We start from the raw sequence: 16,131 nt of genomic DNA on the forward strand, positions 1-16,131 counted from the left end.
ATATAGTCCTTTCAAATTGGTATTTTTGCTCACCATTGCTTGGATTTTACTCTGAATTTCTGTGCATCTTTTCTCCTGTTCTTGTTTCTTATCCTCAATTTCATTGTTTTTGTCCTTTGCTTTGTAAATAATGGTAATTCTGTATTTTTCTTCATGAAGTATTGGAGAACATGTTGTAGTGAATATTTTTTCGAGGGTTAAAAAAGGTAATCGATGGGAAAATTTGACCTGCAGTGAGCAGTTAAAGTGTGCATGTGAAAACACTGTTTGTGCTTGATGAAACGTCGCTGCCAAGTCACAGCTTATCAAACAGCTGTAAAAAGACATTTTACCACAGCAATAAATGTCGTCCTCCTGCTGGGAAGAAAAAGACTGATGTTCCTGAACACATCCTCGTGGGACTCATGAGGGTTTGAGAAATTATTAATTTTAACCGAACATCCTGCTCCATTTTGTTGCGTATCTTTATCTTTAAGGCTAAAGGCAGGAAGCAAAAAGCTCTGTGAGGTTTTACAAAGGGATGCAAATGTTTCTTTTTGTTGTCCAATTTACACAGCTGCATGTGTGTATGTTCTATTTATACACCTGTGGCTTATGGCAGAACTTGTCAAACATGGCAATAAAACACCTGCAAAGAAGAAGTGCCATTTCACTGAATGCGAAACTGAAACATGGTTATCTCAGATCTGGAATCACGAGCAGAGCAGAGAATGACTGAGGCTGTCAACTCAGTGGCAGAAGTGGAAAGCCTGTCGACAGCAGGATGGCCGGCAACTGTTCCTTTATCCAAGAGCTAAACACTCATGAGCTGGAAAACATTAGCCAAGGTGAAATTCGGTGGACTGATCATTTTAGTAAACAGACTGAATTTTAATAAAACATGTAATTAAAGCAGACATATTGTACTCGTTTTTAGTTCCATATCCTGGGACTTTGGAGAGTTCCTTATTTCTCCCACACTGGTCCCAGCCCCTCAGTCTAGCCCCTGTCTGAAACAAGCTCCTCTACTGTTAATCTATAATTTTACTTTCAATGTAATAGAGAGAGACACAATATTAACCAAAAATCCAGAAAAACGCATTATATAAATGTTATAAATTTCCATATTATTGTGAGAAAAAAGTATTGTTCTCCAAGCAAAACATGACTTCATTCATTCATTCATTCATTCATTCATTGGTGGAGAAACCCTTGTTGACAAGCACAGCGATAAGATGTTTCTTGTAGTTGGTCGCCAGGTTTGCACACATCTTTTAGCCCACTCCTCACAGAAACTCTCTAAAACCTTTAGGTTTCTTGGCTGACAACTGAAATCTACAACTCCGTCTACAGATCTTCTACAGGACTGAGGTCTGGAGACTGGCTAGGCCACTCCATGACCTTAAGTGCTTCTTCTTTAGCCACTCCTTTGTTGCCTTGTTGGGATGTCTCCGGTTACTGTCACGCTGAAAGAAAGCCTCTTCCATGACCCATTTCGAGTGCTCTCACGGAGGTTCTTATACAAGATTTTATTGAACATGATTCCAGAGCACAGGTGAATCTGCAAAAGGAAAATATGCTGCTGCAGGTCTGTACCGCTCTCCACCACACACGGGCAGCTTTATGGAAATCAGACAGATATCATTCATAACACTGACAACACTGCAACAGAATTAACGGAGCGGGAAAATGTTTTGCCTGATATAACTGGAAAAGATGCCAAACAAAAAAACTCGGGCACACCTTTTCTACCTTATTTCATAATCTAGACTTAAATGCTCATAAACACAGCCACCTTTCGTTAGGAACATCAATTGAACCAATGCACAATATAACAACCACAGCTATTCACAATCCTCTAGTTCCCACATAGCAAGCAGGTCTGGCCCAGATCTGGTATCAAGCCGGCACTGCTGGCTGACTTCTGGCATGGTAAGTGGTAGGGCTGGGCAGTATCATACTGTTCACGGTAATACCGGTAAAATGTTGGGCAACGATAGAAAAATGAAATATTGCGATAGAATATGGGTAAAACGCGCATGCGCAGTGCCTTTGTTGTCATACGCACACAGCGGAAAAAGCATGGCGGCGAAAGCAGATTGTTAGAATTGGTTTGTAAAAATGCTGCAACTTCAGTGGTGTACTCAGATACACAACAAAGCACTATTTTTGTTAGCGCATGCTAGCAGGACGTCGTTATTACCGTTTTTTTGGAAAATACGGCACACTTAAAATCAATCCATTGATTTTCCTGAAAATCGACAGTGCCCCTTATGTATGAATTCTGGTTGTGTTTACTGACCTCGAAACGATTTTATGTGGTACACGGCGCTCAAAAATCTGTCAAATGTTTTAGTACGACTTTGCTAAGCTACGAACCCGGACTGCTTGATGGATTGTCGGAGCATTACGGCTACCGTAGGCAGGAGCCTCGCGGAGTGATACGTACTGTGCTTCAACATAATATTACTGTATTGTGTGTGTGTATAACCTCTTTATTTCTCAAAACTATTTGAGCACCACAAAATATTTCCACCCTGAAAAAATAAATTTGCCGTCATGTTATAAACACTATTCTATCATCCCGAGCTGCTCTTTTTTACAATGCGAGTGCAATAAATTGCTTTACTTTGTCTGTAAAACGATGAACATGATATATCTCACCTAAATTAACAATCTTACTCACACTCCTCTGAAGCGCAATAAACCCAAGAGTTGTCAAAACCTGAAGACTGGCAGGAACTGCATAGTTTCTCTGGGTTTGGCACAGTTGGACCCAGTTCCTCATGTTCTTAAAGAAAACAACTTTTGAAAGCCTAAAGCGGCATATGAGCCAACTATCATCCTGAGTCATAAAATCACAACTTGTTCTCATCTGCTCATCAAAAAGCTCCTCCAACAGCACCACATAATAACATTACGTACAGCTTTAGCTATTTGTCTGATTAAAATGTTGCATTTTTTTTATTTATTAAAAAAGACAAGCTAAAAACTACAGTCACAATTAATAAAGTGCTTTCCTAAAGGAAAGTGGAGGAATTGAGGTATGTGTATGTGCAAACAGACAGAAATATGTGATGGCAATAAAAAATAAATAAATTTACAATATGACATATTTTAAAGTGTCAGAATGTAACAACTACAGCATTATGTCAATGACGTCTATGGATTGTGTTACTAAAATAAAACACCAACACCCAGTTTCTGGATGGACTACAAAAACAAAAAAACAGTCACTCCTGAGAAAGCTATTTTCTACATATCATGTATTTATCCTCTGAGCAGACCTTTGTTTTAGTCTTTACAGTAAAATCCTCTGGTGTTGCAACCTGACAAGCCTGGTATGCAGACAGTGAGCATTTCCTGGTCTGGGTGGAGTCAGTGAGGCTGCACTTGGCTGAGGGAAGTTATGTGTAGAGTAAAAGCCTTGCAGTGACCTGCTCTTTACCCGACATATTTCAAATACCACGGATCACCTGCGTCCACATCGGTGCACGTGTTTGCGTGCGTGTTTGTGTGTGTGTGTTTTGTTTGTTTTACCACATACTGCAGACACTTACATCAGCTGCTGACTTAGGCACTCTTTCTCTTCTCTCGTGTTCTGAAGGGCCACGCTGGAATTCTTCAACTCCTCACTCAGTGCTGTTTACACAGACAGACACACAAACGATTACTTCATCCGATGAAGATGCGGTAAAAGCTTACAAAAGTCATCCTGCATAAAGACAATCCGGGGGTACATGAGAGCGACGGAGTGGGCCGTGTTTTCTATCAGATGGTTCATTGGCCTTGAGCAAAGGAGGACGGCTCACATTAAATAAAACACTGTGCAAATGTGACATTTGTAATAATGAGGAAAAAACACAAGTGGAGGAGGAAGAACACAAAATAAAGCTCGTAGTGTATCATAAACAAGAGCTGATGTGAGAAATACACGAGGGTTGGTTAAAATAAAAAGTCATAGCCACGAGCTGAACATGAGGAAGAGAGGGAGAGCCGAAAGACGGGAACGTGTTGACAGGAAAGCTGGGACTCGGGTGGTAAAACAGTGATATGGTAGGGCAGCCTGTGTTGTTGTGTGTCTGACGCCAAGGAGCTGCTGTATTGCTGCTGCTTCTTTACTTCACTGCCACCTTGGTGGTTCGATACAGCATGTAGACAAAACCAAATCACTAGATTAAAAAAATAAAACAAGAATAAAATAGCAGAGAAACGTGAATCTTGAAAGGATCTTTAAACAAAGGCTTAATCTAGATGTGTGCTGCACAGGTATGGGGGGCAATCATTATTCTGCCGGTTTCCAGGCCACTGAATACATGTATTAAAAACGGACATGGAGGAAATGGCTGACTGAGATATTTAGACTTTTGTCAGGCCAACAGCTTGTAACACTGCAGCGCTGGACTTCTTTCTCCATGCAAGAGTGGCTCTCATGCAAGAGAAAAGCATTTATGCTTCGAGTCTGAATAGTGAATAACATGCCACTGTTTTCACTGGAAAATCCCTGTGCATGTAGCTGTCATAAGTGTAAATATTTGCATACCAGCCCTCGTCTTCAGCTAAATATGTATAAAATGACAAAGGCTTGCAATCATAAATTGCATAATCGGCAAGCACGGGCATGTACAGCTGCCAGTGGAAGTGGTGTTTATCGATGATGGTTCTGCTGATAGAAGCAGCAGGACGAACTGTAAAGTGTATAGAGCAATACTCTCAGCTCATATTCAGAGAAATGCTACAAAACTCAGTTTCACGGTGCAAATGGATAATGATCCAAAGCGTACCGCAAAAGCAACCCGAGAATTTCTCGAGGCAAAGACGGGATATTCTTCATTGGCCAAGTCAGTCATTTTATCTCCAGATAGCGCATGTTTTTGAATTACCGAAGACAAAACTGAACGCAGAGAGACACCCAAACAAGCAGTAACAGGAGGCGGCTGAAGTAAAGGCCTGGCAGAGCATCTCAAGGGAGGAAACACAGCATTTGGTGATCATGAGTTCAAGACTTTAAGGAGTAATTGACTGTAAAAGACTTCCATAAAACTGTCAAAAATGATCTTTATATTTAAAGTAACGTTAGGTTGTCTAAACTAATACAAACTGCTTGTCAGTCAATTGTCCATTTATTCAAAACTACAAAAGAAATGTTACTGTACCAAAACTTTGGGACTTAACTGTAGATTTTTAATGCTTTGTTCACCAAGTTAAACCGTGAGGACTATTAGCATGAACTACTGTTAGGTTCTGTGGCTCTGCAATAATCAATTGGAAATAAAAGCATAAACTGAAATTTTATGGTTGTCTAGAAACATGAATTCTGACATTTGTCAGATAACTATGATAAAAAAGCTTATATTGTTATTTCTTTTGTGGTGTGTGGCTATTTATTGTTAACAATGAGAGTCACCTTTAAAGCAAAGCTAATTTAATATTAGGAAATTTAGTACATTACATAAGTACTACATATTCAAAAATTTAAAAATGAAAAAGCAACTCCTGCAGGTTGTAATAACTGCTGCAGTATGAAGAAATGTGTAGAAACATAATCGAGTTCAAGTTATTTATGATGTTTTGAAATCATGCCGGAGAAGTGGAGCTCTATAGCATTTTTGTTGCGTTGCCACATAATGCGTTGTACGGCAGGGTATCGTGGCTGCAGGCCTGGAGAGCTCTCAAACCAATGTCAGCCTGACATTCTCCTGCTCCCGTCTTTGTTTTCTTTGCTCTCTCCCTCTCTTGTTTTCTCTCTTTTCACTTCACCGTCTCTCTTCTCTCAGTCTTTTTTTTTCATCCAGCTTCCTCTCTTTCTGTGTCTCCGTTTTCTCCCTCTCACCCTTTTCTCTTTGTTTCTTATCTTGGCTCTAACTTCCATTCCCCCTTTCTTTCGCTCGATCTTTCAGCATGAAAAGGTGAATGTAGGAGGTCCTTCTCCAACTGGCAATACACTGGTAATTGCTTTCTGGTCACTGTGACATGACAAGGTCTGCCAGGCTAAAGCGGCACAGCTACACGCTCAGAAGGACACGCGCGCGCACACACACAGCAAAGGCAAGAAGTGCGTGCGTGAAAAGCAGCAAACACACTGAAACACAAGCCCCGACAAAAGGCTCGCACAGAAAGACTCGCAAATAAACACTGCAGCAGCAGTCGTGTCCAAACAGCAATAGCTGTATAAATACTTGATGGAGCAGAAAGGTTTTGCGATGACAGCGAACCAGCTGGTCTGACTTTCTCCGCAGCCCTTCTATTGTGTCCTCGCTGCTAACAAAAAGACACACACAGTGTAACAAGGTGGCTGTAAAAATTACAGCAACTTACTAGCAGCTGGCCACAGACATTTTAGAATAGCCTCGCTGTATTGTCACTGGGGCTTCTTTACTTTGTGCTGTGCTGCAGTCACAGAACATTTTATTTACTCTATAATACACCACAGAGCAGTACATGACTGCTTTTGAACGCCAATACTTTAATAAACAACTTCTTCCCTTTGACATATTGACCAGTTATGTGGGGCTGGGTCGATATGTTCTCATCTGACCACATCCTTCCAGATTGGACGATCATTGATGCTTTGTTTAGGAAGAAAAGCATTTGTTTTGTTATTTTTGGCAAAGGGAGGACGAGACAAGATGTGAGAACTCCTCAGTCCTCAGCAACTTTGGACTCGGCCAACCTAACGCAAACTGCCAGGTCCAGTGTATTTAGTGTTTATGTGTTCTCGACATTTGCTTGGCTGCAAACAACAATGTCAAAGAAGTCGTTAATGTGGCTCCATTCTGTTAAGTAAGATGGCCAAGTAGTCAACTGGAAACTTTGCGGCGGTTTGCATATAACAGCTCAACAACCAACAAGGAAGAGCATCCAAGAGCAGTGAACTAACTTGTCTTTGTTAGGCTGTGTTTAGGGCTTGAGGCTTGAGTGTCAACATGATGGAATTGGCATATGTCAATATGTTTGGTTTAATTATAGGTTTAGATGACATTTGCATCCAGCTACAGCTTCTGTGAGAAGCAGCAGCTCCACCCTTAGACCAAGCTGGATCTGAAGCCTCTTCTGATTTAAATGGAAAAATGATATCGTGATTCTGTTTTTCCCCCTGGGACATGAGGCCTGTCAACATTACACTCAACTGTCCTGTTCAGATCAACAGCTGATATATTTCTAATTTCAGAAAATTGCATCAATATTGGCAGGTGGGCACGGGTCACTTCGGAGTCTGCTGCTAACATTTAAGTATAAAGTGATGAGGTCAAATCATTCAGTGAGCGTATACTGGCTTTTTATACCTAATTATTATTCATTTGCTGTAATATGGCTTGGAGGTAGAGTGCGCACCACACACTGCGGTAGCTTTAATGTTGAGGTAACGCCTCCCTGTGAAAAACGCATTGGTTGAAGTGTTGGGACATTTCAGCTGACCAAGATTTTCTTTGAGTGAGTACAGCTCTGCAAATAATTCAAACCCAATACCAGGGGAGATCAGAAAGTCAGTCCAGAAAACATAAGAACTCTTATGACCACAAACACAACGCTATGAACTCAAAGCACTCTAAAAACACCAAGAATAAGATTTACTCCATGGAGGGAAAAATATGTTACAGGACAAAAAACAAAGCTACAGTTTGACTAATCTAACTGCAGAATAAACTGATGTGGTAAATCACTGAGAGAGTGCAGGGGCTAAACTAAAACTTTGATTTTTATTTATGATGTTTTTATGGCAATATGATGATTTCAGTTTGCTTTGTGGGTCATAAGGCATCGTATGCACGTTACCCACATCTCTCCATGCCACATGACATATTGCTTGATTATGGTTTTTTGAAATTAGTCTCCCAAGGCCGAGTATATTGTTGTGAACTTTGAAAACAATCCATAAAAAAATGTGGGCAACATAGTAAGTTTTAACTGATTTAGACATTTGTTGTGATCTTGACCTGGAAGCGATTTTCACCAAAATTAAACCAGCAATTTGACAAATGATATCTTAAAATGCTCGACTGCTAACAAACAGGCAGACAAGCAACCAAATGAAACCGATTGCAAGCCCGCTCCCTTCAGAGGGAGATAAAAGGGGGGGTTCACACTAAGGATGTTTCAAACTACAGATTATCTTTGGCAAAGCATCAACATCTTTTACATGTGATTTACATAAACAGCAGTTTACAACTGCTTTTGCAAACACGCAGCAACTTCCGCAGCCTGAGGCTAAAACTGTGGATGGACTGAAACAAGCAACGCCACTAATAACTCTAGCCGACTCCCATAACGTAGCTAGGTTACAGTAACCTACACTACAGGAGCCAAGGCAACATTAAGACCCTGCAAAATTGGAGCTACCTTTACAGTTACACACGCACACACTGGAATTTTTACACACTGGAGTCTACATTACTATAACATCACATTCTAAAGCATACCACATGCATTTTTGTGTGTCTGCCTAGTTTATTATGCATAATGAAAGCATACCACCTTCTGAACCACAGCAGCTTCAGGGGAAAAAATCTGATTGAAGTGCTGCACAGCAGACCCCTGAAGGAGTTTACTGTTCCTACCTCGAATTTTTTTTTACCTAACTAGAACACCAAGGAGCGTACTACATGTTCTCAGAGAAAGTAAGTGCTATGAAGTGAAAATTGCTCAGTAATAACGGCTTATTACTGCATTGCAGTTGTCTTTTAGAAACCTGCTATACCTGAATACCTCCCTACAGGAATTCATAAACTTTTAGCTGATTATACCCCAATACAATTCTTATCCATGTTTACATTAAAATGCTTTGGAGCGACTGAGAAATGGAAACAGAGAGATGTGGAGGCAGTATTTGCTAAGCTGTGTGAACATATATTTGATGTTTTTATATTCCTCCTATCTGTATCAACTCACACATGTAGAAAGTTGGCTCCCAGGGAAATAGATACTATAGAGTGTTGGGATGGCCCACGGTGTTGGCAGATATATGTGGTTCACGGATCGGTCACACACACCCGCACACATGCTCACAAGCACGCACGCACATTTGTGTGGCTTTAGTCACGCTTAGTCACATGACACTCGAGTCTGTTTCCACCAAAATCCCACACATTCAAACCTCTGGGTCCATCGCCTCTAACTGTCAAGTCATACAAGTCAACTGCTGACATTTGCACAAAAGTAAAGTTGGATTAATCGCGTCTTCCTCTTCCTCCAATCTCACCGTGTGTCTCTATCTTGGTTTCTCTGTAAAATTCCACACCCCTCAAGGCTTCTCCTCCCTCCTCTCTTCCACCTAACCATAAACCACATTTATCTATTCACATTGGGCAACCTCCTTATGTTTCCCTCTGCTCCTTCTTCCCCACCTCACCTGCTCCGCTCGTCTGCTGTTCGGCGCTAACCACAGAATGCTGACAGACAAGTAGCACAGTTTAAAAGCTGACAAACGCCCATATCAGTTTGCAGTCGCATTCAGGTGACTGGCAAAGGGTTTGTGGTTCAGTTTTGAAATTACAGTAATTGTATCACAGTAGGGCTAAAAACATGTCACTGATTAACCAGCTGGTGTTGGAACAAGCCAGAACTAGCTGAATAATTATGGGATTTTTGCTTGTCAATCAAACGTTGCAGATAAAGATGTTAAAAGCCTTTCTTATGCACATTATCAGCTTGACTATAATGCGCAGCATGGTAACCTATTTTGAGCTTTCGTAACAACACACAAAAGACACAATACTAGTCTTAAATTTAAACTACACAAAACCAAAACATACAGCAACTGGTGAACTTTAGTCAGTAAACTGAACCGACACTCATATGTATAACTACACCCCCCCCATACCAGTTGCTGATTTGTTGCTGACTGTCTGTGAAATCGATTGCTGAAGTCGCAGTCATACAGGTCTAGAGACCAGTTGGGCATCCCCTGACGACCACTGGCTGCTTGGAGAAATAGAGTTGCCAATTACTGGTACAGCAACTACTTTCAATTCAGTTTTATTTATATAGCGCCAAATCACCACAACAGTTGCCTCAAGCCACTTTATTTGATAAGTTAAGAGAAAACACCAACAATCAGATGACCCCTTATGAGAAAGCACTTGGGAAGAAAAACCTCCCTTTTTACAGCAAGAACCATCCGGCAGTACAAGACTCAGGGAGGGGGAGCCATCTGCTATCATTGGTTGGGGGTGAGGGAAGGGAGGGAAATTGCTTTTAAAGTGGTATACAGCGCTTCCTGCTTTACTAGCAGGCTGCTCGTACTTTTTGTAGAAGAACACACTTCTCGCCAAGCAGTAGTGAAACTATGAAAAGTGGCCCTGAAGTAGATGAATGTTTGCCTTTAAAGTAAAAGGCAACCAACACGTTTCAAAAGGAGCAACTTTACTTTGAAGGCAAATGTAGTAGTTTCACTACTGCTTGGTGGCTAATTTTCAAGTTCGCGTCTTCCATCCAAACTTCCATCCAAACTATTGCGGACTATGCAGTAATATGTTTTTGACCAAAACAAACACAAGGATGTTTTTGGTGCAGCACCTTCTTTGCAGCTGATTTCACATGACGACATTCAACAACCTCCAGCAACCAGCTAGTAAATACGCATGTCTTTGCCTAGCAAACAAAGTTTCCCTGGGAGGGGCCGGCCCGTCTGTAAGCCTGTGTACAAAGTATAAAATTGCAGCATTGGTATATTCAGAAACCCAGATGCCGAATTATTTTTAAAGATGAGAAAAACAAATAGAGAATGCCTCGTCGACATTAGGTTTCTATATTTGTTTTACAGAAGATTTGCTTTCATTGAACATATATACTGTGTATACGAGCCCACATGGGGGTGTTTGTGTCTCAGTGCGTGCATTCTTCAGTGTGTAGTTTATTATATCCGTTGGTTCGTGCAGCAGCTGTTTTCACGAACACGTCACTGAGCAAACACACTCACACGACATCAATACAGACAGTAGACCACTTTCTTTGACTTCCTGCATCAAACCCCTTCTCTCTTTTTGCTCTCCGCTATAAACACACACATACACGCTTACACTTCGCAGCTGTTTGGAACGTGCAGCACAGAGAAAACGACCCACCCATGAGGTGAGCCGGAGGTTAACTCTCCTTCAGGCATTTACTGTCAGTGCAGAACACACACAAAACGCACAAACACATGCCTGCCTGCAGTCTTGCTTCACTTGCTTACATCTATTTAAATTTTATCGTAGGAGGTTCATCGGTTTACAGACTTTAGGCACATGAACCCATAAAGACGTGCACACACATTTCATCCTGTCTAACCTCTCTTTAAAGATTGTTAGAGTTTGTGTATTAACTATAAACACACAGACACGCACACATATTGCGATCCATTCATTGTGGGAGCTGCTCTCAGAACTAAAAGAGTTGACGGCACAGTTAAACTAATATTTATTCCTGTTGAGAGATTATTTGCTCAACTCTTTTTGCCTCTTTCATGTCCACTTTAGCACTCTACAAAAACACATGCACTGCTTTACTGTGCTGTAAATGACTCTCATATATATAAACCTTTGTTTCTCTTACACTCCTTTGAACTAGTGTGTGTGTGTTGTGTGTGTGTGCATGCACAGTCTGTATTACCTGAGTACACCTGTGTGTTGTGCTGCATTATCTGAGACCTGAAGGCCTGCCAGGCCCTTGTCAGTTGGCTGAGGAAACCCCGTACATCTGTGAGCGCGCTGCCAGAGGAGCGGAGCAAAGACAGAGTTGCTCGCAGGGCCTGATGCTGCTGCACACAAGCACCTCTGAAACACACAAACACACACAAACTGACAGCTTGAAATAGTTTAGATTTTACAATTTCCAGAAAAGCCTTTGATTTTTAAAAAATAAATTTACAATACTTCATTGCTTTGACACATTTGGTTATAATATCTGAACCTCTAAATAGAGTACTGTGTGCGAATCACACATTAACTTTTAATGGTGCCGCCTGGAAAGATCATTGTTTTGTATTGCAAACTAAGAGTGGAAATTCTTTCTCCCTCTCCTTTACAAATACTAAGGCTGTTACTCCACTGGAGTTTATCAATATGATGAAGAGAGAAGCAAAGTGTGGCGTTGTTCTGGTGTGAAACAAATAACATACTGTGAAAACCAGATGTAAAATTTTTGAAAGAAAACTGTAAAAGAAAATATCAATTACACATTATGTAAACATTAATTTTAATTGAAAATAGTATAAAACAGCAAAACAAATGTTGAAACTAAGAAATTCTAGTTTCATTTTTAAAGTGTTTAAAACAACTATTCAGATGCCTTTGAACATTGGGGTGATGTCTTAGAGGTAAAGTTAAAGTGATGTTAGTCCATTATTAGCAACTTTGTCTGTTCCAGTTCAGTAAGAGATCTTAGCTAAATCTTCTTCTCTCATTCATCTGATATTCCTAACAATACTGTATGCTATCAGTTACTAGAAACCTTCTACACTTGCTCCAGGGAGATACAATTTAGGCTGACTGGTAGGGATTAAAAAAAAAAAATACTAATCAATACTAAAAATTGCTATTATACAAGTCAAGACACTCAATTGCAGCAGTATCAATAACAATAGTACCATTTTCACCCCCTCTAGTTGGCACACTGCTAACGACACTTACCAACACTTTACGAGGAACTTTGAGAGGTCAGTAAAGCTCACACCAAATGTTAACCTGGCTGGTGCTGCCTAGCTCCCACTAAGAGCTAGGCAGCACATGTGGGCACATGTGGGCATTCTTAATTTGATAGGATAAAACAATAATTTGTGTGAAAAAAAGAGCTACGTTTATCTTAAAGTGTCATGTGAAATGGAGCGTGTGACAGGCAGAAAGTGGACCCAGAGTGCAGGATTCAGCAGACAGAGATAAACTTAGAATTGCAGCTTTTTTGCTGGTAAAATATCATGAAAACAAAAGCAAAAGTATAACAGGGCTGGCAGTCTGTCTGGAAACTAGAAAGACAGAAGCTACACCCATAACAAGTGAGGACACGACAAAGAATAGAAGGAGATGCAGACAATATATACAGAAAGGAGGAAATCGAGGCAGAGTGCAAATAGATTTCTCCTAAATTTTGACTCATGGACTGAACATTGCTTAAATTCTTTGGTCTCGCTTTGTCACTACAGATGTAGGCAATGTAGGGCAGGTAATAAATTAGTAGGAAAATAATGGAGAAATGTAAAAGTTTCAAAAACCAGAAGCTAAATAAATGACAGCAGGCGACTGAGGATAAAAACCACAAAAAAACAAAGTGTTTTTTGGTGTTCTGCCTTCTTCCTCACCAAAATCTCTCTCACTCTTAAAGAAATATGTTCAGACGAAAAGCACTTTGAGAAACATGAAAGATCACTAGCCCTCACTCACATCTCCATTCGGATACAAACACACACATGCGCACACAAACTCAGGCAGACACACAGACCAATGTAAAGCATGGAAAACTAGAGCAATGGAATAGAACATTCTGTTATTCCGAGCCCACTTTTGTGGGTGAGAGGACGCCGGACAGTTTCCTATTTTCCTGCATACTCATAGATGTGGAAGCACACAATCCAGACACAGGAACACACATGGAGGCGCACACAGGTAGACATACACAGTAACAAGCTAACATTATGAGCATGGCTGGGTTTTACGAGCAATATGATGGGACTGTTTTTGAGAGCTCTGCGGGGCTGAGTGGTTGTTTTTGCTTATTTGGGGTTTGTGGTTTAAGGTGATAAAAAAATGAACAGAGTCTCTGACGAAACGAGACAAGACGGGACGAGAGGGCAGACCTTGAGCTGGTCGGCAGTGCCTCAGAGTGTGCATGTGTGCGTGCAGGGTGAGGGGAGTACGGGCACTGCTTGTCACGAGAGCCAGTTTTATAATGTCAGATGACATAAATCACGAAGCTGACAGGACCGAATGGAGGAACAGATATGAGCCAGATCTGTCATTGGTGATAAGTCCTAAAACAGTGGAAAACTTGAGACTCAGAGAAAGAGACTGCACATGTTCGTTCCCCATACTGGTTTACTCATTTAGCAGCTTTCGGTATTTCTCATATCCTTTCTCCTACTCTCTACCTCTTCACCTCTTTCATCTGCTTCTGTCCTGGTATTAGCTGCTCATGTCTTTTCCATCCTCTTTTTCTATTTCCTGGAATTAACCACTGGGTCAACTGAATTAACCTTCTCTCTTCTGTTTTCCCACTCTCTATTTTATTGTCCTCCTGCTATCATCTCACACAGTTGTTTCCCATCTACCCTGGACTTCCCTGTCATGAAATTTGTCCAGAACTAAACAGCCAAGCTGGGTGGCGCACGCCAACAGGGTGAAAATGAAACTTTCAAGCTGTTTTTGGCTTCTTTACAAAATCCTTAACACATAACTGTATTCCCCCATGCGCATGCCATTTTACTTTTTCCTGGTCATAAATTTACCTGTGAATTTCAACTTGCTGCTTCTCTTTCCCAAGTATCTGCTCTGCCTCCTCTTTCTTGGCAGCTGTTATTGCCAGTCTGTAGAGGAAGAAGAAAAAGTACAGAATTACAGAAAATCTGTCATTTTAATGAGACTTCCCTGAAAAATGTTCCCATTCAAGTAGTGATCGATGGCAACAATTATTGTGACTATGTGCAATGAACTTATTGGTGTATTATTGCTGTCTTCAAAAAGACTGTGCACCAAGATCGCAATAAAATTACAATAAAATGGCAGTCTGCTATCAGTTTGTAACTGCATGGGGTCAAGTTCGCAATTATATGTAACTTGTTGATGATTCATGGTTAACTGAGATAAGTTAAAAAAATTGCAATTCTGTTGGTGTTAACACACACAGAAATTCACATGTGAACTGAAACTCAGACTATCTTCTTACGCTCAGAGCCTCATAGACTTAAACAAAAATTCCTTCACAATAGTAACAAAGTTGCTGCAGGATAATGATTTAACTGCAAAATGTTATAGGCGATTGGCAACCTTCATTTTATATAAAAATATAAACAAAACACAACCAGTTGTCATCTAGTTGAATCAAGTACCTTATTAAAAAGAGGAACTGCACATGAATTGTGCTCAGTGGTACAAACTGGCTCAAACTGAGTGCAATCTGATGTGTTAGAAATCTGCCTTTGTAGGTATACTATTGTGTGTCACAATAGTAAGCAGACCAATTGCCTCCCACCAGACAACCTGTGCAATAACCTTGCAATCAAAAGTGGTTGTCCAGAGGTTGAGGGTGTTGCAACCTCAATCTGCAACTACTTGCAATCAGTCTCCAGCAGCAAAAAGTCGCAGGTACTCACAAGCAGGTTCCTGTCCTACTTTTACTCAAACTGTGACAGAGCCATTAACAGTGAAGTGAAAGTAGGCCATATCATATACAGAAATACGACCAAGGGACAGTTGGATTAGATGAAATATTATCCCATGAGGAACTTCTAGCCACAGCTCCAGGTGTGTTTTTGGTGTGATCATGGTGATTCATCTAATTACCTCCCAAGAATTCTTTAAAAATGACTAACTACAAGTGCCTTTCATGCATAAACTTCCAGCAGCTTTGGTTTATCTCTTGGTCAGTGTCCTGTGTCTCTGTAGGTGGAGCTGGCCTGTGCTAGGATGTGAGTTTGTGGTTGTCTGTGTCTCTATTTTAGCCGTGGCAACGCTCCCAGTGTGGCCTGTGAGAATGGATGGATGAACGGCTGTGATAGACAGTAACAGCGTCAAACAAAGGCAGCATCCATCTCCTTTTAAAGTGAGAAGAGCCACTTCATTAATGGCTTACAACTATAATTTACTGATGACATGGAGATGGGATCAATCAGGATATGAGAGTAGATGACATTGTGTACTTTTCTACAGGTGAGCTGTCACGCACAAGTTTGTAAGCTGACATCTAATAATTTTTGGATTATTAGCAACAGTCCTGTGAGGTGTAACCCAGCTGAGTAAGAGGCTGATTGTTTACTGATCAAAAATATGTCCCTGTCATTTTACATTATGTAAAGTCTTCTATTTCACAGTATTAAGGTAAAATGCTAACACATTTTACTGCCAATAAGCTGCTGCAGACAGATATTAGCCAAGGTTAAAAGCAGAGGTGTGGACTCGAGTCACATGACTTGGACTCGAGTCAGACTCGAGTCATTAATTTTATGACTTTAGACTTGACTTGAAA

General features: G+C 40.7%; 1 protein-coding gene across 2 annotated transcripts in view; it reads right to left on the reverse strand.

Annotated features, from left to right (window-relative positions):
• lekr1 (Leucine-, glutamate- and lysine-rich protein 1) overlaps nucleotides 1–16,131 on the reverse strand; it is a 115,822-nt gene that overhangs the window by 38,178 nt on the left and 61,513 nt on the right. For both annotated transcript variants that reach the window (XM_076892277.1, XM_004561360.4), the window contains 3 exons: nucleotides 14,396–14,473; nucleotides 11,569–11,732; nucleotides 3,540–3,621 (listed from right to left, as the gene is read on the reverse strand). In XM_076892277.1, the coding sequence (XP_076748392.1) occupies nucleotides 3,540–3,621; nucleotides 11,569–11,732; nucleotides 14,396–14,473 (324 nt within the window). The remainder of the gene's footprint in view (nucleotides 1–3,539; nucleotides 3,622–11,568; nucleotides 11,733–14,395; nucleotides 14,474–16,131) is intronic.

Source organism: Maylandia zebra, linkage group LG14 (genome assembly GCF_041146795.1).
Source record: "Maylandia zebra isolate NMK-2024a linkage group LG14, Mzebra_GT3a, whole genome shotgun sequence".
NCBI classification, from domain to species: Eukaryota; Metazoa; Chordata; class Actinopteri; order Cichliformes; family Cichlidae; genus Maylandia; species Maylandia zebra.